The sequence below is a fragment of the Callionymus lyra genome, chromosome 14, assembly GCF_982586985.1.
Source record: "Callionymus lyra chromosome 14, fCalLyr1.hap1.1, whole genome shotgun sequence".
NCBI lineage: Eukaryota > Metazoa > Chordata > Actinopteri > Syngnathiformes > Callionymidae > Callionymus > Callionymus lyra.
In genome coordinates, this window is record NC_141831.1 from 24,039,948 (window position 1) to 24,062,817 (window position 22,870).

Genomic DNA, 22,870 nt, shown 5'->3' on the forward strand with positions numbered 1-22,870 from the left:
GGGACTCGTCTGCACGAGACGCTTCTGGGACAAGATAGTAGAAATGATTTGTACTCACTTTCTGTTGGATTCTTTTAAGTTTTGAATTATTTGTGAGTTTCCCTCAAGGATGGCTGACTCGCTGATGGGGCGCGACAGTTCTGCGCCCCCACCCCGAGTTCATGTTGACGCGAGGAGACTCGGCCGACAAACACAGAAGATTCAGAACAAGTATGAGCAGCAGAGTCAACTTAATGATGTGAGACAAGGAGACAACTTTCCTGCCTAAAACAAAATGAATGTTCTTTTTATTTACTTTCTCAGCTCATCCTTTTTTTTTACGATCAAACACAGGCTTGAATGAATTACATTAAGTTCAGCAGTGAAACAGAAGCAGTCTTCATGTTGTGCTTGTTTATTTTCTGGTACAGTACATGTTGATTTACAACCAACAAAGCACTTGATGGTGAAACATTAAAACAGCAGAAAACAGCAATTATAGCACCTTTAAGAAATCATAACATTGTCGTCTGTGGTCTAAGTCTGTCCAAAACATGCTCGGTTCACAATGGGGATGCAAAAATGTGTTTTTGTTTGTGTTTGAGTGGAATTCAAATACTAGCTTCGTACAGCAGCAGGACAAGATTGAGCTGCACCTGCAGAGCTACTCGGTCAGATCGAGAGCAAATCGTACGACTCCGCCGCTCCGCCGTGGTCTCTCCAGCAGGGGGTCTGGTTCTGGTTCTCCTCCAGCAGCACCCTGGGGATGATGATGACGGGGTCGGAGAACCTCGTCTTCAGAATCTCTAGGAGGCAGCACATGGTTAAGGCGAAGAGGGCGAGGAGACAAAGAGAGAGAGACACGTGATGAGGTTTCTCTCACGACACAAACAATCATTTCAGCATGAACACCCTGTGACTGTTCACTTGAGAAAAGTTTCTTTTTTCATCGCCTTTAGAAGGCTTGACATTTTATGTGAAGAAATGGTTTGTAACAGGTTGTCAAGATTGTTTTATTTGTACTGAGATGTGGGAACTCATTTTTAATATAAGTATATGTGTGCTAGAATCAGCAACAAAGTCATGTCAACTAGAATCTTAATGGTTGACGAAGTGGCAAATGAACATTTGACAGTTTAATAACAGAAAAAGATCTCATGTACCTTCAGGTTGAGGCTCAGAGATAAAAATAAATAAAATTAGATTATATTGCTTGGCATAATAATAATATTACATGTTCCTGTTAAAGTCAAGTTAAATTCAAGACTTTGTATGACTTTTTAATGCCATTTAAAACTCAATTTAAGACCAACTCGGAAACCAACTAAAGTAGAAAAAACAAACATCAAAGTACAGTGGGTCAGGCAAACAGCCGATTCCCATTAAATGTACACCTTCCCATTTTGCCCAAATCCAACATCTCTGTCTTAACTCAAGTGAACTACAATCTGTAAATTATTATTAAAAAAAAAGGAATACATTTTACCTCACATTTGTCCGACTTCAAAAAGTGTTATTTGTAAGACATTGTTTATTGCCTATTTAGGCCTTGTTTTAGGAAACCTGAGTTCCTTTAAGATTTTTTGAGGATCTGCAAAAACCCTGTGTCAAGGGTTAGAGGTGACTGTGTGGAACCAAGTTGTCAATTTGCCAAACTCGGCCGGCTTTTGAACCGTTCATGAATACTGCTCCAATGTTCTGAGTGAGGGGGATTCATTGGTTTTAAGCTCAATAGAAAGTTGTACTCTTTTATTCACCCGAAAGTTTCAGGGTTTCAGGGAGACTAGCATACCAGTATGTAACCTGGTGCCTCCATTTATAACCCTTTTCTAGCTTCATAGTCAAACCAACCTAAGGTATGATTCAACAGGATCTGGACTAATGGTTTAACACAGAGGGTTCTTCCTGCTGAAAATATTGCCAAATTATCTGTTTTTTTCGCTTGGCCTGTAGCTTGTCCATCACACTGTTTCAAACCATTTCTATGTTCCGATCAATGCAGAGTTCTTACTCCATTAGCCTGAATTGTCAAAGTCGCAGGGTGTTTACTTTTAAATCTGCTCAGTCATTGTTAAATCCTGCACTTACTCTTAAGGAGCTGCTTCCTGTCGACTCAGTCGAAAGGGCTACTCTTTTACACTCTTAATATTGCAGGTCGAACAGAGAACAGTGGCAGCATGCTTCCGTTTTAAAATGATAAACAAAATACATGACAGCGGTACCTACAGGGTAATTACAAATGTGATGCAGTGAGAAAGCGGCTTCATAAATAGGGTGAATCGCAGTGGTTTCCTCTGGGGAGACAGTCAACACTCATGCTTGGGAAGATAGCCGAACTAAACCAGAGGGTTTCCTCGCAGGAGAATCTAAAGGGTGTGACACAACAGGCAGGCGGACATCTTCATTCACCCCACAGCTTCTGTCAAGACATAACGTCCATATGAAAGAGAATGCAAAAGAGCAGAGAAGTCGTTGTTCACCGTAAATCATAAAAGTGTACCACTTCAGAAAGTAAAGCAAAACTCGATGAGTACGGATGAATGGCCGGTTGCTTCACGGGGGGTTACCTGGGATCGGGAAGCGCACAGCCCCACAGGTGTTGCTTTAGCGTCTGCACCCAGCCAATATCTCGGATTGGCTGGCAGAGTTGAATGTAGTGGTACTGTTTTAGAACAACCCTTCAAATAAACCAGAAGTTCACTCATTAGCACAAGACTAGGTGGACACAGCATCATCCAAAGTCCAAAAAAAGACAGACAGAATTGTTCCACATTGACCTTCATGCTGCTTCAAATCTGGAATAGGCTTCTGGACCCCCGTTTACATGCATGTGGACAAGCTGAGGGAATATATCAGGCAAACAGTCACGATATATTCTTCTGTCCTCACATGCTGGGAGGGATGCCAGTGCGTATGCCAGAGGCACATCAGGATAAGCATAGAAAGAGGTGGCGAGAGCAAAATTCTCTTCCATGTGGATTCACTTTTGCAATCCGTAGGACAAAGACAGAGGGGACAGAGACCTGCAATCGGTTCAGCATTCTTGTCAACAAAAAGAAGCAGGAATCTTTTCAACTTTTTTGTATTTATTTGTAATGTTTCAGTAAATATGAGCAGGCAGGTAGACACACAAGCACGTCACAGTGTTTTTTTTAGTTTTTTTTTTTAGTTTTGGCCAAGACACCTTTTTCCGTACCATACTTTCTATACTTATATGCCAAAAAATGAATGAGATAGCACCGGGTGAGGCGGCCCATTAAATCACCGCCATTCTTGTGTAACGTGTTAAAGAGTCTCAGAATAAAAGGCTGCAAAATGCTAGTGAGTCATTCCCCGTCACAGGTGAGACTCAGCATTGATGGACAGGGTGGAGGCGATGGCTGCTGTCGTCCACTTGGCAATGAGACGGAGGATGGTGAGGTGTTTGGGTGATGGAGGGAACTTGCAGAAAAATGGCTTCCGGACTAAAAGGGCTGAGTTCACATTACCATGCTGAAGTTCCTCAGGTGTATTCGTTTATTATTTGACATATATTTCTGTAAATCCAATATTACCTTTGTCTAACATATATGTCTTCTTAAAACCAAAACAAATCTTTGAAGCTGAGTAAGTCAATAGTTCCTGTTTCCATATTTGGCTATTAATTTTAGCAGAAAGCATCTCAGTAGTTTGTGTCACAATATATAAATTATCCAATTTTGCCTAAATTTAAGCTTCATTTTTGAAAATGTTTTGTCTCAACTATGTCTTTGGAGCTCTCGCATGCTGCATTTAAATTCTGGACTCATAAGCTGCCCTTCAAAGGTCAAGATCAAAAAACCTATTTAGTCTTTTCTCAAAAACTTTGAATGAATATTAAACTTGCAAGTAGTCATCAAAATAAATCCTTCGGAACCCTTGGATGGTAATGTGAACACAGCTGACACCTCCATGTTCCAATACTCAACAAATAGAATCTTTTTAAAAAGTGAGATAATCATTTAAAACATATTAACAGTTACAATACAACTTACTTTATACTTTCTAAAAACTCCAATGCAGAGCCTTTTAGCTTAGCGTTCTATATTGACGTCTTAAAACATAAACAATAACAATGTTTTTAACAACCTGAAAACCAAATGAATGCAATTTTAGTTTAACAAACCTTCAACAACTTCTTGTCTTATGTATATACTGTACGCTCGAACAAAAAAAATATATATATATATAGAAACCATAAAACAAAATGTTTGCAGCTTTTCCCTTTACAACAACACTTAATTACTCTGACTGGTGGTTTTGATGTTGTTAATGCTAATAAAGCTAGCAAAGACAGGGTTTTGCAAACCTGTAGCGCTTCTCAATGCATAATGTATTCTCTCTGGTTCTTATGTCATTAGATGATATTAAATACTCATCCGAGCTTAATCTAATTATGTTTCATAATCCGTTCAGAGCACAGCATGTGGGCCCAGAGGACCTGAAAGAGCCAAAATTTTAGACAATTTTGCGTAGCTGCTTACAGTGCAGAGATAACAAAGAACTCAGGATTACAAAAAAGATGAACAGAAGCACAGGTGGCAGCAGGTGGAAAACAAGCCATGGAAACAGAAGACATGGTAAAACAACCGGTAGATTTTTTGCTGAAACTATATCAAAGCACCAATTTGATGAAGAAAAATACAAAAAGTAGATGAAATCCTTGATTTACTCAGCAAAGCATTCACACTTTCCATGAGAATGATTTTGGTCCATGCAGCAGGTCGCCATGGCAACCTGGAGATGGAGGCGAAAAGAGTGGGGGTGGTGGGCGGCATCAAATGAGAAGGAAAAAAGACGCTCATACCCCTGCGTTACTGTAGTAAAAAGAGGAGGGGCATCTTCCAACTCATCTTTTTGATTGTAAACCAGAGGTAGCAAAAGCAGAACGTAAGAGATGGTAACTAGGAAGGGAGAATTTTGCAGCCTCTTTGTTTTTTTTTCCACCAAAAATAAGAAATCAATGGAGAAGTAGTGCTAAATGAGTTTACTCTTTTGCCTCAGCCAGTTTGTTGTTCATCTCTTTACTTTTCTCCTTGTCCACCACAGCCGCCCGGGTCGCCGGCTGGTTCTCCGACGTGGTCTTCTTGGAGCCTCTCGCCGCCGAGCCCTGCTTGTCTCTGGCTTTCTTCAGCGGCTTGCTCTGGCCTGAGGCTGGCGCTCCAGACTTTATGGGTTTAGAGCGAGTGACACTATACCTGTCCACCTAAAGATATTGGACAGTGACATGATTGTGGCGGTTAAAAAACTTGTGTCAGATGGATCAGTTTGAGGAAACCCCTCCGACACAATGTTGGTGCTGGACTCACCTGTTTGATGGGTTCTATGTACGGCTCGCTGTACAAGCTGCGTATCCTCCTCCTGTCCTTGGCTTTGTTGTCAGCCGGCCGCAAGGGAACCTGACCCTTGTAGGTAGCACTGTAGCTGGTCTCCAGGTTGGTCTTGTCATCCGGGGGGAGGTACTGGGACCTGGCCCGGATCATCTTTGCAGGCTTGACGTCTCTGTAAGCTTTAAACTCCGTCCTGTTGAGGGAGGAGTGAGAAGTCAGTTTACAGGAAACTTAAACAAAAGCTCTTTGGATGGAGAATGTGACATGTTTGGGACATCAGGTCACAGCAAGTGCTAATGACATGTCAGTTCTCAATATAGAAATAGAAAGAATAGACTAAGTGACAGTTGTGTCAAACATTTTTTGGGGGATTTTTCCTACTTCCACATTAGATAAAGGGTTACAGTTGTGCCTCTGGGATCTAATAATTTAAAATTACACTAACTTCCTCTTCCCGCGTTTTTTAACAAGGAGATCAACACATTTCTTTGGATATAACTTGAGTGAAACCGACAATGTGTGAACACACTTTAAGAGGAATTAAATAAGAATATAATTACAAAAACAATATTAAGAAAATAATCTCAAGAAACCATGTTTTTTTTTATTTAACTATACATCTGTTAAGAGTTTCTGCTTAAGCTGGACACACTATGGCACATCATGCTAACCCTGCAGTTACGATGAAGGTCGGCACCATGGCGCCATTGACCCATCAAATCATGCTTCTGCTAGCTGTGGATCAAATTATTTTAACTGAGTGAAAGTTGAAACAGAACAACTTAGGAAATCATCAATGAAACCACACTTGTTATATGTACTCACATTGGATAAACTGCTGTACATTGAAGTATTGTATTACAGTGTGCTAGAATTAGCTGCAGGTCTGCCTCGATATAAATTCCTCCGACAAACAAACAACACCCGACTTAATTCAATTAAACACGAATCAGTGATCTCACCTTTCTGTCTAATTAATAAACAGGCAGCTGTCCGTCTGGTTCAATTCTCTCCGATGATACCTGTCACTCCTCCCCTGTGGCCCAGCATAGTCATAAACACAGTAGCGATAACAACTGACGCAACCTAATGCTCAGTGAAACATCTCAAGGCTATATTAAGCACCATCAAGACAGGAAACAGACACGAGGACGGCAGAGCTAGCATCCGTTTTCAATAGAATCAAATCGAAGATCATGAGAATCATTGATCAGTGTTGGCCTTAAGTTACTCTCACACTCAACCAATTTTTTGTATTCTAGGTAAGAAACAGGATTAACTTGGACCTTGATTTCACAATGATGTGTAAAAGAGTGGCGTATTAGCTGACCTGTCATATCTCTTCAGAGAGAGTGAAATCACAATCCACGGTTACATAACTGGACCCGAGTTCACTCGCAGTACTTGGACGGGCAAGAAGCAGCGCCGCAGACAGGTTACACAACAACGGTCAAGGCCACAACTTTAATGGACCCACATGACAGGGTGTGAAGTGTGTGAGCGTCAGATAGAGACAGATCCTCAAACACAGAGCGTCCACAGTGTGGCAACACTGGTCAATACAGTAACATGTGTGACAAATACTCCAGTGTCATCATGTACTTGGTACATGTTTGAATCAGAACAGACGACTCACACACACTGTAACCAGACAAACATAACCATTAACCATTAAGGGTAATATTGTTGTCCCTGAAACGTAATTTTCAAACCTGAGAGCAAACAGACAATGCCCTGTAATGGACCGGCTATACGTCCACTTTGTCAAGGACAATTTCATTTGTCTGTTACCTGACTCATGAAAAACTATACGAGATAAATAAAGATAACAAAATATAACTAATGGCAATTTTGATTAAAATAAATAAATAATGTAAGTAAGTAAGTAAGTAAGTAAGTAATTTATATTTGTATAGCGCTTTTCCAGACCAGGGTCACAAAGCGCTTAAACAATCAAAACAATATTCAATAAAGTATATACTTTAAAGATCAAGATAAAACTGATAACACAACAGGAGTTCCAGAAAATCAAGGAAAAGCCTGAACAAATAGAAACGTCTTAAGATGTTTCTTAAAGGAGTCAGTAGATCCATCAAACGCAGAGGGAGAGGAAGATCGTTCCAAAGCTTAGGAGCAACAGCCTGAAAAGATTTCTCTCCTCTGGTCCTGAACCGTCACAGTGTTGTGAAGAATAAACTGATTTTGTGTACAAATGTAATAATGTTATAAAAACATAAATATTATATTAATAAAAAAATATATATATAAGAGGTCATTGTATTATTCAATTAATTTGTCACAAAACTAGCAGTGGTGGGAACTTATAGTGAAGAAGAATGAACTAACTGGTCACCTCCATGCCTAACTTTCATTATTATAAGCAGCCCCAACTCTTACATCAAGAATAATCACTGTGCAGCAATTTTGCTCAGCTGACCCAGCTAGCACGCTGTGGCGAGGAGCACGTGGAGAGCAAACACTGGCACTGACAGGAGGGGAAGTGAGCCAAGTACAGCACTGCAGATCTAACGTGGCACAATCTGGATGCCCTCGCCCAGTGTGGAGGGATGGAAAACACAACAAATCACTGTGAATCTACAGTGAGCAAACAAACGTGTTAAGACTTGCTGGAATCAGAAAAATGCATCTTCACACATAGAGACAGTGCGAGTACAATTCTCAGCAAGTGGAAGACGAGTTACTAGTTTGTTTGTTTATCAGGGCCAACTCTGTAAAAACAACAACTCTTGAAGGCAAAACCTCCAATAGATGAATCACCCAATAGGAGTTGATGACTGATCTAAAGTCATATCAAAACTATTGAAGTCAGTTTAAAATCCTCAGGTCAGGTTTACAAGGACGAACGACTACAAAAGAACATTTTAGCCCAACATTTTCAAAGCTTTTGGTTCAAACATCTTATTTAAATAATAGAATTTCAGACGTGATAATGGCATGTTTGAGACAACGTCGGTTGCTAAGCTGCCGTCTGAGGAGGAGGAGGAGGGCGACGATAATGGGCCACTATTGCGACTATACATGAAGTGAATAATGAATGATGGGGGAGGAAAACTGTCTCCTTCAGAACCGCAAGATTCTCGACAGACTTGAATTCTTAATCAATACATCTGTTTTCTGGATTGATCCGTCAGGAAATGATGCAACAATGTAAATGTTTTTTACGAAGTCGTAGATGGCTGGAACAAGGACACGTCTGATTTATCTTGTGTAATTAGGTTACACAGCCTTACATTATTCATTCGCTTCCTCAATCGTAGACAAATATCTCGGTGAATTCACTCAAAGCAGATACGATGAAACCAGATTAAACGGGTCATGTAAGAGAGTTTCCGATCATTCGATGGAATAAAATGAGGTGATATCTTTGTATATAGGCAGTTGTTGAATGGATGAACACATATTTCACAAGTCAAGATAAATTCTCTCCACAGTTTTATCAGCATTTCTTACACTTTGAGTGAGGCTTTGCACTTTAAAGAGGATCATGTTTGAATCCGTCAAAGTCTTCTGGCCTTTTAAATTGTAACTTTCATATTTAAAACTGCCAAATAAAAGTAGATTTTAAAGTAAATAGTTGAAGTTCTGAGGCAGATTTACACAAAAAGCTTCTCTCTGTCCCTAAACTCGCTGACACCAGCAGTACCTGTCTGTCGTACTGCCAGAGATGATGTTCTCCCTGACCTGTTTTTAGGATATATTTCTTGTTGATGATCTTCATAAAGGGTTAAATATGTCTTACTTAAGTTTGTGCAATGATGGTATGATGATTACATTATATTGCAAATGTTGAGCTCCAGACAGGTTCAGAACAATTTAGACCAAGACCTTTGAATTCAGGAATATTTGGAGCTGAAATCATTTATCTTAAATGTAATGTCTCATTTTGATCCCTGGATAAAAAAAATACAGGAAACACTTCCTGTTTAATGTCTATGTTTACTGCATGATTGTGCATTTTTTGTGATTATTTTTTTTACGGTGTAATAGGTTCCTCTCTAGGACAGATTTGAGCCTTGCTAGCGTATTGAGAATAATGTGAAATTTTGTTATATAATTTGTATCTTTTAATATTAAACATAAAAAATGATTTCTCATCGAATATTGTAATTTTGCAATGCTATCTCAACAGTTTATGATTCTTTTTATTTTTCTAACCAGTGTGTGTTTCTTTCATCGATATACGTTTTTACGCTTTCAAAAACTTGAATACTCAATTTAATAAATATGCATAGAAATGTTTACATATTTGATTTAGGCATATATTTGTTCAAGTTCATAATAGTTTCATTATCAAATAAAATGTCTGTATTGCTCAGGTCTGCGTCTCTAAACTTCTAGAGGCATAATTTTTAAAGAGAATACCATTTCAGAGATATTTTACTGCTGAAACAATTTCATATTTAATGTTCAAATGCTCCCTCAGTTGAAAAGTGCTGTGAAGTATATGACAACTTGCTGTACGAAGGCTTAATCCAAGTAATATTTACAGGTCAAGCACTAATATTGATCAAGATTTAATGAATGATTGATATTGTTGTTATTTTCTGAAAAAGTTTGTAGAAAAGTTAAATGTGTATCACATCTATCTCCTCTGTAAGATAGGCCACTGTAAACTGAATCACTGTCTGAAAAGTAGCACAAGTATATTTTTAGTGTTGTGTAATTCGTGTGTGCACTTGTTACTGTACACACCCCGAGCTGCATCATCAGCTCACAGATGACCTGCTTTAGGAACTTGCTGGCAGCGGGAAAGACAGACGGTGACTGGGCTTCTGGTGGTCCTTGTTCAGAACTTAGATGTCATGTTGCCCGGGGTGGCAACGTGATGATGGACGGGAACACTGACGCGTCATCTCAGCGGGCAACAGATGGACCAGAGGGAACCGTCCAATATGACTTAGCGGCTCCATACTTGCTTGAGATAGTTAATGTGATTTTACATTTGGCTCTCGGACATATGTGTCCCTGCTTACTTAGGAATCTAATTTTGAGTCAACAAATGCCTTCCTGCCTTGAAATAAAATAATACAATGCTGACATTTGCAAATATCTACATGTCCTTATCGCCTTAAATACCAAAGGGCCTTTATAGACATTAATGCAATTGGACGAACAAAACAACGACTCTGAAAAACATCTCCGACAAGCTCTTTGTATAATTTAGCAGTTAAGTGTACTTAAATACATGCTAATAAATAGATTTTGTTGTCTCTGGGTCAAGGTAACCCAGTGGCCCAAAAACAAATGTTTTGAGGTATCCCTTCTGTTGAATCTGGATCAAGGTGAACAATCTCCCTGGATTCCATAAATACACAAGCAGTGGTGGAGGTCGTTTAATCAGATGTAACACAAAGGATATCACAAACACGTTTGTTTTTTGGGCCTTCAGGTCACCTTGACCCAGAGACAACACAAGGGTTAAACTTTTCCAGGCTTACTTTGTCTCTTTGGCAGACATTATGGTTCATTTTTACTAGGATACACAACATTAAAATAGTAATATTACATCAAAACACATTTATGAAAGTAGGGGGGATATATTCTAAGGGAAGACTTAAACTTAAAAAAGCCAAAGGCTTTAGTACAGACCAAAAGTTTGGACACACCTTCTTATTCAATGTTTTTACTTTGTTTTCATGAATACTTAGATAATTAAATCTTAATGAACGCATCACAACTATGAATGATCACATGAGGATAATTTACTTAACAAAAAAATTGTGAAATAATTGAAAACTTGTTGTTTCTTCAAAGCAAATACCTTCTCTGATGACTGCTATGCAGACTATTGTCATTCTTTTGATGGCCTTTAAAATAAAGTCACCCAAGTGGTTTTTACTGCACACGTGTCTTAGTGGAATGTTTGCCTTATTAACTGAGGTTGGGACCATCAGTTATGTTGAGCAGAAACCAGGTTGATACAACCTTTTAATTCATTTTATTGAAAGAACCAGTCAGCAAAGAGAAGACAGTGACCATCATTACTCAAGAAAGTCAGTCTTAAAAATTGCAGATAATAACACATTTTATACTTGTTCGAAATATATTCACTCATAAAAATATGTCCTAAAATGCTAAGGATGGCACCTGTTCTTGTCAACTCTCCACCAAGGAACTTTAAAAGCTGCACAGTAATCCCAACACGACCGGAAACGTCTGACTTACTTGTAGGAACTTCCTGCTGAGATCTCCTGTTTGATCTGTCTGTTGACCGCGTCCACCGTCCTCCCTCTGACCTCTCCCTCCTTCAGGACCCCCTTCTTCTCCGCCTCGGTCTTGTTGCTCCTCTTCTTCCGGTCCTGGACCGGGTCCTTCTCCCGGTCTGCGAGGGCGCTCTTCTCCACGCCGCTGTCCGCCGCCGCTCTGGCCGCCTGCTGCTTGGCGTGCCTGGCCCGGTCCAGCTGCCGGTCCTCCCCCGAGGCGACCCCCGCGGCGGGTCTGGAGACCCAGGGGTGGTCGTACCTCTTGGGTATGGGCCAGGGCTTGTAGTCCTTCATGTACTGGGTCTCGGTGTTGAACGGCGTGTCCGGCTCGTGGTACTGGCTCTTGGGTTTACAGCTGGGCTCGGGTCGGACCCGCCAGTGTTTGAAGTCCTCGCGCGTGACCGAGCTGCACACGCGCTCCTCGGACACGCACCTGCGCGGCGGACGCGCCTCGCTCTTGCGCGAGGGCTGCGTCTCTATGGCGACCCGCGCCTGGGAGGGATGGAGCGGCGGCTGCAGCTGCACGCGCTGCATCTCCGACGCGTCCGTGTACTTGGTGAACACCAGCGGGACCGCGATGTCCGCCTTGTCCAGCTGCGTCCAGAAGCGGGCCATGCAGCACGCGCGGCTGATGCAGGGCCAGGCCATGTCGAGCCTGGTGGTTCCACCGAGATGCTTCACCAAGATGTCCGCCTTCCTGCACGGATGATCCCGGTCCTACACGCGATGGTTTAACGAATCCATTGTAAATGTCGAGATGAGAAGATCCGGGTCCAGGTTCTGACCAGTTCGTCCTCTGCGTCCGCTCAGAGCTATGAGGAACAACAGCCCCGCCCTCCCGACGCAGCATCCAGGAGGAGAGTCAAGCTGGCGCGCGTGAGTCAGCTGCATCCTACTCCCAAAACGTCCCAAAAATATCGCAAATTTCACACAAACTCGGACAGTACACGGTTAATACAGGCAACCAGGGAGTATGTAGTGGATAAGTAAGTAGTAATAATAGAAGCATGGATTATGAAAATGTATCTTATTTTCTCTCCTCTATAGGATAACTTGTACTTCCGGTGCCAGGTGATGCCAGTCACAACGTCGGATGTTTAAATATGATGAAATATAAAAGTTTTTTTTTACCTTTTCAAAACTCCAACATTAAAATGTTTTTTTTTTTAACCGTTTCAAAACTCCAACATTAAAAAAAATATATATCTTTTTTTACCTTTTCAAAACTCCAACATTAAAATATTATGGTTTACCTTTTCAAAACTCCAACGTTAAAATATATATATATATATATATTTTTAATTTAATAACATTTTTTGGTGAAAATAAATTTGAAAAGGTCAAAAAAATAAAAAAATAATTAAATATTAAAAAATAAAAATAAATAAAAAAATATATATTTTAATGTTGGAGTTTTGAAAAGGTGAAAAAAAAGAAAAAAGGAACATTTTAACGGTGGAGTTTTGAATAGGTAAAAAAAGATATTTTATAGTAGATAGATAGATAAATGAATCGTTTCTTCCTATTTTATGATTAAGTTTAATAAATTATACTATTACGACAATCATTGTTATGTTTAATACTTCCACAAACGCTACCAACCTTTCGTATGAGAGCTACTTCGTGGGAACCAAGGATTACGATTTTCTACCATTTTTGATAAAGAAAAAAAGAAAGAAAGAAACAGCACAGACCACGGTTTTAGTGATGATACTACTACTACTACATACTACCTACTACTATCACTAATAGCAATAATAATAAATACAACAACAACAATAATAATAATTGTAGTAGCAGTAGTTGTATTAGAATCCCTTATTAGTCCCGCGAGGGGAAATTCGGTAGTGCTTTTGACAGCCATTCACAGAAGTAGTTGTAATAGTAACAAAAAATTAGTTATTTATTGACCACTGATATAAGTCTAGGTCCTGATCTAGACTAACACAACAACCATGGTTAGATATATATGTGACTAGAGTTCATCATCGTTGTTCCTAAAATGAAATCGTATTACAATTTAGTGACATCTGGTGGTTTAAAGTATGTTGCAGTTCATATTAAACAGTAAAATGATTCTGAGATCATTTAAGTCTCCAAACCATCTAATACTGAAAAAAAAAAAAATTAACAGATCTTTCTTGCCATAGTTTATTACAAGAGTGTACAAACAAATGGTCAAATAATAAAATATGATATACAATGTTATCTTATCTTATCTTATTGACAGTATTCAGGAAGATAAAACATGAGGACTGACTTAATCAGAGATTTATCCAACTTGTTGTTTCCATACTTGCAGTCCTGATGACATCAGACGGATGGAAGTGTATATCTGAGCAGATGTTAAATACATTCATTGAGAAGCTCTTTGACCATATGATGTTTCAACACTCACAGATCTCTGCCTCCAGGGTCAAAAGTCAGATGCTGCTGATAAGGTTTGACAAATCAAACACTGTCTGAGATAAGGCCGACAGCGTGAGGAGACGGTGATGAGGATAGAGGCGAGACTTTGGACCCACTTTAAACCCTCCTCTTCTCAAGCTATTGCAGGAGCTCCAGGGTTTCTTTCTGTCGTTCTGCTCCGAAGCAAAGATGAAGGTTGATTTTGCACCCCTGGATGTTCCCTTCCAGAGGAGGAAGCAGACGGCTGTGGTGCTGCTGTGGGTCTTCTCCTTCCTGGCTTTGGGTGAGTAGTAACTTTGAAAGTGTTCAACAATATATTTGAAGACCACTTGTTTGACTTTCGTTATATAAGTAAACACTTGTGAATGGAAGACAGAGCAAACACACTGACCTCACTTACCCCTGAGTTGTGGATCAAATTTGAAATGTAGAACCATATTCACAAACACTAGGCCATGTGCCTCTAATTGTGTAGGCGTGTTTGGCTCGGTGCTGTCACTGGTACATGCTTGAAGTACTTTCATAAATGAAAGTGACCACTGCAGGCTGGACACACCCCTCCGACATGTAGTTTTATTGCATAAGAAGCATTATTACAATCAACACAATGAACATGTTTTCACTCTTGTGAAGCTCTGGTGTGTGTTTGTGTTTTATCATTACTTTGATTGGTGAGTGATTTAATCTAGCAAAGCAATAGTTGCTTTAAAAGGAGTTTGTTTGTTTATTACTTTTTCCTTATGTTGGCATCATACATTTTTTTAACATGTTTTATTTTTTAATAATTTACAATATTTCTTTAGTGTAATCTACATATTTAAGGCTGGTTACATTTGTAGGAATTGTTTATATTAACTTCCCCACATGTTTTCAATAAATTATATGGATGATGATTCATATTGCACTGAATATTATTCTATTAGATGTTATATATTATTTGCATCTTTTTTGGTCCAGGCATTTACTCTGACTATGTACAAAAATGAAAAATATAAATGGAAAAGTGAGTAATAGAAATGTGTATATTTAAAAAAATAAACTCATAAATTCAACTCAGATATTCCAAATGGTACCCTAGAGATCCATCAAAATCATTGTGAAATGAATGAATGTTATGATAAACTTTCATTGCACCACTTCCTGTTTGAGCATTGACGTAATTTCCCACCAAACATCCCATGCTTCCTTTATAAAACACAAGATCCAAAGACTTGGTAAAAATTTCCCTCCAAGACAGGTTATCTGTGAAACCCGGAAAACCACTTCCCCATGAATGCCTCTCTCTCTTTCCTCAGCACCCCTGTGCATCCTCCTTTTCATCTACTTGCTCTTCACGTCATACTGGGCCGTCTGTGTCCTCTACGCCGTCTGGTTCGTCATCGATTATGACACTCCTTCCCGTGGAGGTCGCAGGGTGCCCTTCCTGTGTGGCCTCGGATTGTGGGACCACTTCCGGGACTACTTCCCCGTCAAGGTGAGATGTATGAGGAACTCACAGACGACCGTAATTTTTGCCAAAGATTGATAATAAATGGATCAATTATTGTTCTTAATGTTTACTTATTTTATTTTATTCCTTTTGTTCGTTTACCTCAAAATGAAGTTATGTCATTAGATGTTATTGTTATAGTCAACATGTAAACACACTCATTGAATTTCACTAGTCAAACCTATCATGTTTACTCACACTTGTGCTTACCAGACATGTTATGAATCATGTTAGGGAAGAAACGTGATTGGTCATAAGAAACATGGGGTTTATTACGTGTAATTAAGATCGGCGACAATTAATAATTATTATTATATACCCTCATTCACTTTTAGCGTTTACAATTTTAAAAAAGCAAGAAAGAATGATGTATATATTTTTGTATTTCTGGTAACACTAACGCTTTGGAGACTCCTGGGTTGTTCTCAGTGTTTTCTTGACCTTTTAGGTATATATTTTTTGGAGTATTTATTTTTATTGTTTAAGCGCTTTGCAACCCTGGTCTGGAAAAGCGCTCTATAAATATAAATTACTTACTGACTTTTACTTTTAACTTGTCTTTGCCCTGCATGGCCACATGATTAAAATAGTTATATAAAAAAGAAGAAAATCCAATTCAATATCATAAACAATCTTGTTGAAAACATTGATTTCACAATTACAAAAATGTATAAAAAATGGGTTAATGTTTTTGACAAGCATCTTCTGACAGAGCTGACTCAGTCATACTTCACTCTTCTGTCTCCATCTAGCGGGAAAAGGTGGGAAGTGAAAACCTGGTCACTTGTGGTTCAATCACAGCCCAAACTCCGACTTTTAAAAATGAAACTCATTGGAAATTGTTCTTATTCTTGAAAGCTTAAAAAAAAGAATTGTTGAAAAATGTACTGGTTAAATTGAATACCATGATATGCTGATAGTAAGGGAAAAAATTCACATATTACTTACTTTCTTACTTACATAATTATTTTTCATTCAAATGTTTGGGAAAAATGTTTTTAGTTAAGCTGGTTGAGAAGTCAATGACGTGTCATAGCAGCAGGAGAAAGTTAAAACTGCCAGAGGCTCTTGTGGTTCATGTGCATCGTCGTAATTGATTGAAACCCTGAAACATTTTTATGGCAGACCTTAGTTTCTACTCTTGAGGGAGTCATTTCCAGCATCATCTGACTGTATGCCCAATTAAATGAGCAATGACTTTCAGAGTTTCTGATTCGTTTCATTGGTTTCTTTTCACCCACTGTTCCTTATTTCATCATCTTCAACATCTCTACAGCTGGAATCTGCTCTCATGGCTCAAACAAACGCTCATTTCAAAAGAGAATGTTACAAACCCGGTAGATCAGACAAAGGAGCAAGCCATTCGTTTCACAAAACCTTTAGGCAGGTAGATGTTAGGCTACTCTAGTTTGGTGGTTGTAAATCCTGGCATATAATTAATTAAAAAATATAGTTAAATGAAGCTCCGCTAAATTAGAGTTAAATAAAAATAAATAAAAATGTTTTGTCCAGCAAAAAACTTGTGACCAACAGATAGCAGTGTCACGACCACTAGTTAAGAGTCACTGCTCTGCTCACATCACTTACCCGAGTTCTTAACTGCTGCAGAAATAACTACTTTAACATGGTTATGACCATGACTATGGAAATGTGTGTACTCAGTTCAAGAGAAATAGATGATTCAAGTTGTTTAAAGACTAAAAAGAGAAAGTGTCCTCGCCTGGCTGCAAACAAAGGTTTGTTTATAAATAGTATTCGAGACAATTAGTGGAAAAGGGTAAATGATTAACTGAGCTGACGGCCAGCAGGTGAGTTTTGATGCTGCAGGTTGTTGTTGTGACAGCAGTGGAGATGATTTAAAATGTAAAATAATCATGTTAGTATTTAAGAATCTTCTATTTTAACATCTATTCTTAAGACAGTATTTTGTGTACTGAGTCAAAATATTGTTTGAATTGATACAAAAACAATCATATTCTGGATGGAAAACACAAACTAAACTAGAGACCTGTTGTGCACCTCACTATCTGATGATACCAGCGAGGCTGAGATACCTTATCTCTGATTTACAGTTGCCACAAACGCTTCACATGGAGGCCCGTGCAACTCCTTATAGATTAGAACAGTATCATCGAGTGAAAACAAATAAATAATAATTAACATATAAGAAAACAGATCTAGTTATTATGGGGAATACATTCATTTATTTATGTAATTACATTCTTCTCAAGTTCAATCAGACAAAATGTCAGTAGCTGTTTGAGTTAAGTTTGTTTTGAGTGACAAAACATCTTTGGATCCAGTTGGTTATCAGAACGTCAACAGAATTTTATCCAATCTTTCTGCTTATCAATATTTCCATAGAATGTTGAAATCTGTTCATCCTTTCTTGCTAACAGACCCACAGATAAGTGCATTAGATTAAATATCTTCATAGATTCACATGGCGATGAATTCTAATCAACTGTAGAAACATGAGGTCTACACTGAGATCATGGAATGCCCGGGGTCACAGATCATCTGGTTTTCCCAGTGAGATCCACGTTGAAGTTCAATATTCAGGCACATGTTTGGCATACGTAAACACTGTCTTCACTAACAACTGGATTCATCCCTTCACAGTTGGTGAAAACTGCCGACTTGGACCCCAAAGTCAACTATGTCATCGGCTTCCACCCTCACGGCATCCTGGTGGCAGGAGCCTTCTCCAACTTCTGTATCTACGCCACTGGCTTCAGACAACTGTTTCCAGGCCTCACCAGCCACATGCTCATGTTGCCCCTCTGGTTCCGAGCCCCCTTCTTCAGAGACTACATCATGTCTGCGGGTGAGTCATCTTGACATTTCAAGAACTGATAAGGACATTGATCTATTATGAACGTGCTGAAATAGCCGGTGTTGTCAGGGGGTGTTTCAGATACAAAGGTTTGCTCAATAAAATAAAAAGGACTTTACCATAAATGATGAACAAACAAATGACAAAGGATCATAAAGAAAATACATTTTAATAATAAATAGGCAAAATAAAAGAGAGATAGTGAAGAAAGTAATTTCAGGTGGATTATGGGCCATACAGTTGCCAGAATGGCTGAAATGATAGAAATCGACCTTATTTATTATGTATTAAATATTGTATAAATGTCATTAAAATTGAACCGATTTCATTTTTTCAGCTGGGTGTCCTGCCCCCTTTTGCCTACTTACATTAACATAAGGTCAATTCTTTAATTCCCCCATACTTACATTGTAATACATATGGATAAAATATAATCAAAATATGACCTGTTTGAATTTTCATGGTGGTCCTCCGACCCTCCTGTTGCCCCTATTGAATGAACTGATGGAGTTGCTCTCCCCCTAAAACCCTCACTGAAAGGCCAGTGGTCTTCATGATCATTTTACTGAGCAGTTTGAGAGTCAATAAGACATTAATATCTTATGCACGGGCCTTAAAAATGATAAACTAAAACTGTCAGCTAAAACTTAAGCTTAAAAAAGACATGTTATGAAGTTAAAACGATAAAAGACTTCAGTTAAAAGAATCCACAACTTGATTCAATAAATGGATGCATTCTTTTATCAGACCACGCTAGAAAGAACTGGATAACCTTTCACAATTGAATTCAACAGTGCAGGTAATTTCCCTCCACCACTGGTTATGACTTATCACTTACGTCATAATAAACCTGGCATGTGAGCAGCAATTCATAGTCAGTTGGTTTTTCCCAAGGACTTTTTTTTTCTGTGAAAGAAACACTGAAGTTAACGTATGACGCCACAGGTCTGATCCCGTCGGACAAAGAGAGTGCTAGTTATCCCCTTCGTCGAAGAGGAGGCGGCAATGCTGTGGTCATCGCAGTGGGGGGAGCCCCGGAGGCCCTGGACGCTCATCCTGGGACCTACAATGTTCTCTTAGCCAGGAAGAAAGGCTTCATCAAGATGGCTATGGAGAATGGGTGAGTGCCTGGAGGTGTATGCAGAAATTGAACCTTGTCTTTTTAAGGTTTCTCTGAAGTCTTGTGGCTTGTCGGGGAGATTGTGTCAATTTGCTAAACTGAGCATCCTTGTTAGCTCATGTCTGATCATGAGATCTTTTGAATTATAGACTTAGATTTAGACTTTATTTTCTACTGAATGACGCGATCTAATAAAAAATAATTTAACAAGCTCCTTGTCTTTCTTTTAAATACGAATTAGACCTGAATGTGGTGTGGGGGCTACATAATCTGACACAGAATACATTCTATTTAAGCATTAATTAAAGAACACATTGTTATACTTTACAAAAACATAAACATTTTATCTTTTAATGGCTGAGAATTCTGACTATCGGCATTTATCGTTTTTAATGTTATTCAGAGCAGACATATCTCATTAACATATTTTATTTTGACTTTTTTAATCATTATCGCACCTTCTGGCTCCCAACAAGTATGTCACGTTTTCACGTCGAACCCCTTTGGAAATGATCGATCCCCTTTTCTTTTGTACATCGGTATTTAGGGTTGCCATCAAAAGGTTCTGGTGCCAAAAATAAACAACAACTAGATAAAGTCTGTTAATGTGTCAGTTTTTCGTCCTAGTAAGTTGAAAAACCATCTAAGTAGTTCATCTGAAAACACTGTCTCTGACCCACTGCTTTAAAGCTTCTGCTCATTAGCATCTGCTGGACGCACTAACCTCTGTTGTCTCCTCGCACTTGTGTCTCGTGTCAGGGCGGATCTGGTGCCCTCCTTCTCCTTTGGAGAGAACGAAGTGTTCGATCAGGTGGAAAACCCCAGAGGAACATGGCTCAGGTGGACCCAGGAGCGCCTGCAAGGCATCATGGGAGTCTCTCTGCCTCTCTTCCACGCACGTGGAATATTCCAGTACTCCTTTGGCCTCATGCCCTATCGCAAACCTATCACCACAGTAGGTGAGGAGAGATTCCTTGCAAAAGACCGTGTGTTTAAATACGACCTATGAACTTGCAGGAAGGATGATTATTTTTCATCATACTTTGGCAGACATGAGATTTGCTGACTGCTGCAACTCTCTGTATGAACTAGTCTACTCTTGTTGATACTGGCAACCCTGTTGTCTGGTCAAGTTTCATATACAGTTGATGAAAGTGTGTGATTGCTCCATATTGAGATGAATTTCTATCTGAAAATGCAGCTTTCTTACACCTTGTGAAGGTCACCTACTGTAGCAAGCTGAAGACTAAACGTGCCGTTGTCTTCCACAGTTGGACGACCCATTAAAGTGAAGCGTACCAGTAAGCCCACAGTCGAGGAACTGGACGCCCTCCACCAGCATTATATGGACGAACTCAGCAATCTGTTTGAGGAGCAAAAGGCCAACTACGGAGTGGACAAAGACATGCACCTCAGCTTTGTCTGAGAGCCCAGCACTAAGGACTATTTATTTTCAGAAGACAAAACTGCACATTTGAACCCACTTTATCTTCTATCACAACATAAATTCAAAGTTCAAACATAAACTGAAATACTGAGGGTAAATAAAAAAAAAACCTGGTGGTCAAAGTCAGAGTTCTGACTTGCACATGGTTTATAAGTGTATCAACTTGTCTGACCCTTTGGATGTAGAATGAAAGGTACTGGCAATAGCTCTGTTGGTGTTGCAATGAATCTTCCATGATGGGTTCATAGTTGAGTTGCATCATCTTTTCAGGAATAAAATAATTTGTGATTGAAGTCTGTTTTTTTTTTTTGTTTTGTTGATTAGATCTGCCATCGATGTGTGAACATATTTAACTGCAGTAGAATGTGTTTCACAGTCAGGTGACTAAAAAACAGCAATATACATGGAGCACGACCATCAATATGTCAAAATGTCTTTCTAGTTCTTATCCCAGTCAGGCGTGTGAGTATACGAAGATATACGAAGAGCTTCCAGTTGTAAAATGTACAGTCGAGTGTTGTTTGGCTCCAGATATCAGCTGCTGGGTGTGTTTCAGGTCAGGACGACAAAATATTGACGTATTTTTGAAGACAGCGTTCAAAGTTCAAAAGTCAAGGCTCAGTTTTCACCAACTTTTGTCCATCATATCTTATCTTCAGTGTGTCTTTGCAGAACACCAGCAGCAGACTTCTTGTTTTGATACCTCCACTATACAGTGTACTGTCTTTACGACTGTGATTGTTGTGGTTACCGAATACACACACGCTTTGACTCACACATTTGCAGACAAACATATTTATGTGATCAATGTAGCTCATTTATTTTCACAGAACTGAGTTTTACTTGTCATATTTGGCACAACAGAGACATGTTTTCAAGTCTTTTTAAGATGGATTGCTCGAAATAAAAAAACAAACAATTGCAATGATGCAATCATGAATTTATTAAAATTGTCCCTTCATATGTTATGAACCAGTTTTCAAATACACATACATTTTTTACTTATATCCAAAGGTTTTTCTAAAACCAAAACCCAGCGACGTGTCTCACCTGCTGGAACTAGTCTTCGGTTGATACCATGGTTCAAATGGGGCATCAGATTATTTTATCAGTGTCAATATTTTAGCAGCTCACTCTCCTCATGATACGTGTCTAAAATAGAATCAGTTCAACTTGGTTTGGGGTAAAAGAGACAGAGGTCAGTGCTCTTCAAGAGATGATGATGATGATGATGGATGATAGTGACCATGATCGAAGTGTGGTTTATTTTTGCTTGATATTCTCAGGAATAAAAGTGAAACACAAAAACCTCCTGGACTATTATATTTGTAGCATACATTTTGAGATGACATCATAACCCCTTTATAGCTGGTAACGAAGGATGTGTTGCAAATTGTCACAACACGATCTGGAGCTTATAATCCATGTGTTTGTGTCTTTTCGTTTAGACTATTGTAACAGTTTATTTTCGTGTCTAAACAAGAAGGAGCTGTCTCGCCTGCAGTTGATACAAAACTCTGCAGCAAGAATTCTGATCTAGTAGAAGAACTCACATATCCCCAATCCTTAAAAATATTCACTGGCTTCCAGTTTCTTTCAGGATCAATTTTAAAATACTGGTTCTTACTTTTATGGCTATTCATGGTCAGACTCTTACTTACATCAATGATCTGATCCAGCCTTACACCCCAGCTCGGGCTCTGAGGTCTGTGGATCAGAATCTATTGATGGATGAATGTGCTTCCAGACCAGAGGAGATAAATCCTTCCAGGCTGTTCATCCTAAGCTTTGGAACGATCCTCCTCTGCGTTTGATGGATCTACTGACTCCTTCAAGAAACATCTTAGACATTTTTATTGGTGCAGGCTTTTCCTGATTTTCTAGGACTCCTGTGTTTGTCTTATGTGTCTTGGCCTTTATTTAGTATATATTTTAACTGTGTATTGTTTACAAATAAGCTTTACTTACTTACTTACTTATATGGGAAATTATTTTAGTAAGCAATATTTTTGTATAAT

At 39.0% G+C, this 22,870-nt stretch overlaps 2 protein-coding genes across 4 annotated transcripts; one reads left to right on the plus strand and one right to left on the minus strand.

Annotated features, from left to right (window-relative positions):
* Positions 1 to 360: 360 nt before the first annotated feature.
* map6a (microtubule-associated protein 6a) lies at positions 361 to 12,780 on the minus strand. Of its 3 annotated transcripts, XM_087808016.1 has the most exons (5): positions 11,514 to 12,780; positions 5,307 to 5,520; positions 4,989 to 5,203; positions 2,547 to 2,657; positions 361 to 785 (listed from the first exon to the last, which is right to left on the minus strand). In XM_087808016.1, exons 1-5 carry the CDS (start codon positions 12,197 to 12,199, stop codon positions 644 to 646), a joined length of 1,368 nt encoding a protein of 455 aa, XP_087664142.1. In that variant the 5' UTR covers positions 12,200 to 12,780; the 3' UTR covers positions 361 to 643. The 3 variants fall into 3 exon arrangements, with proteins under 3 accessions (XP_087664142.1, XP_087664144.1, XP_087664143.1); XM_087808018.1 differs by lacking the exon at positions 2,547 to 2,657 and having other exon boundaries at positions 5,026 to 5,203; XM_087808017.1 differs by lacking the exon at positions 2,547 to 2,657 and having other exon boundaries at positions 362 to 785; positions 11,514 to 12,779.
* Positions 12,781 to 12,916: 136 nt separating this feature from the next.
* mogat2 (monoacylglycerol O-acyltransferase 2) lies at positions 12,917 to 21,145 on the plus strand. Its single transcript, XM_087808019.1, has 6 exons — positions 12,917 to 14,243; positions 15,256 to 15,434; positions 18,072 to 18,276; positions 19,231 to 19,405; positions 20,165 to 20,364; positions 20,677 to 21,145. The coding sequence occupies exons 1-6, from the start codon at positions 14,150 to 14,152 to the stop codon at positions 20,829 to 20,831; spliced, it is 1,008 nt and encodes a 335-aa protein (XP_087664145.1). The 5' UTR covers positions 12,917 to 14,149; the 3' UTR covers positions 20,832 to 21,145.
* Positions 21,146 to 22,870: the final 1,725 nt, after the last annotated feature.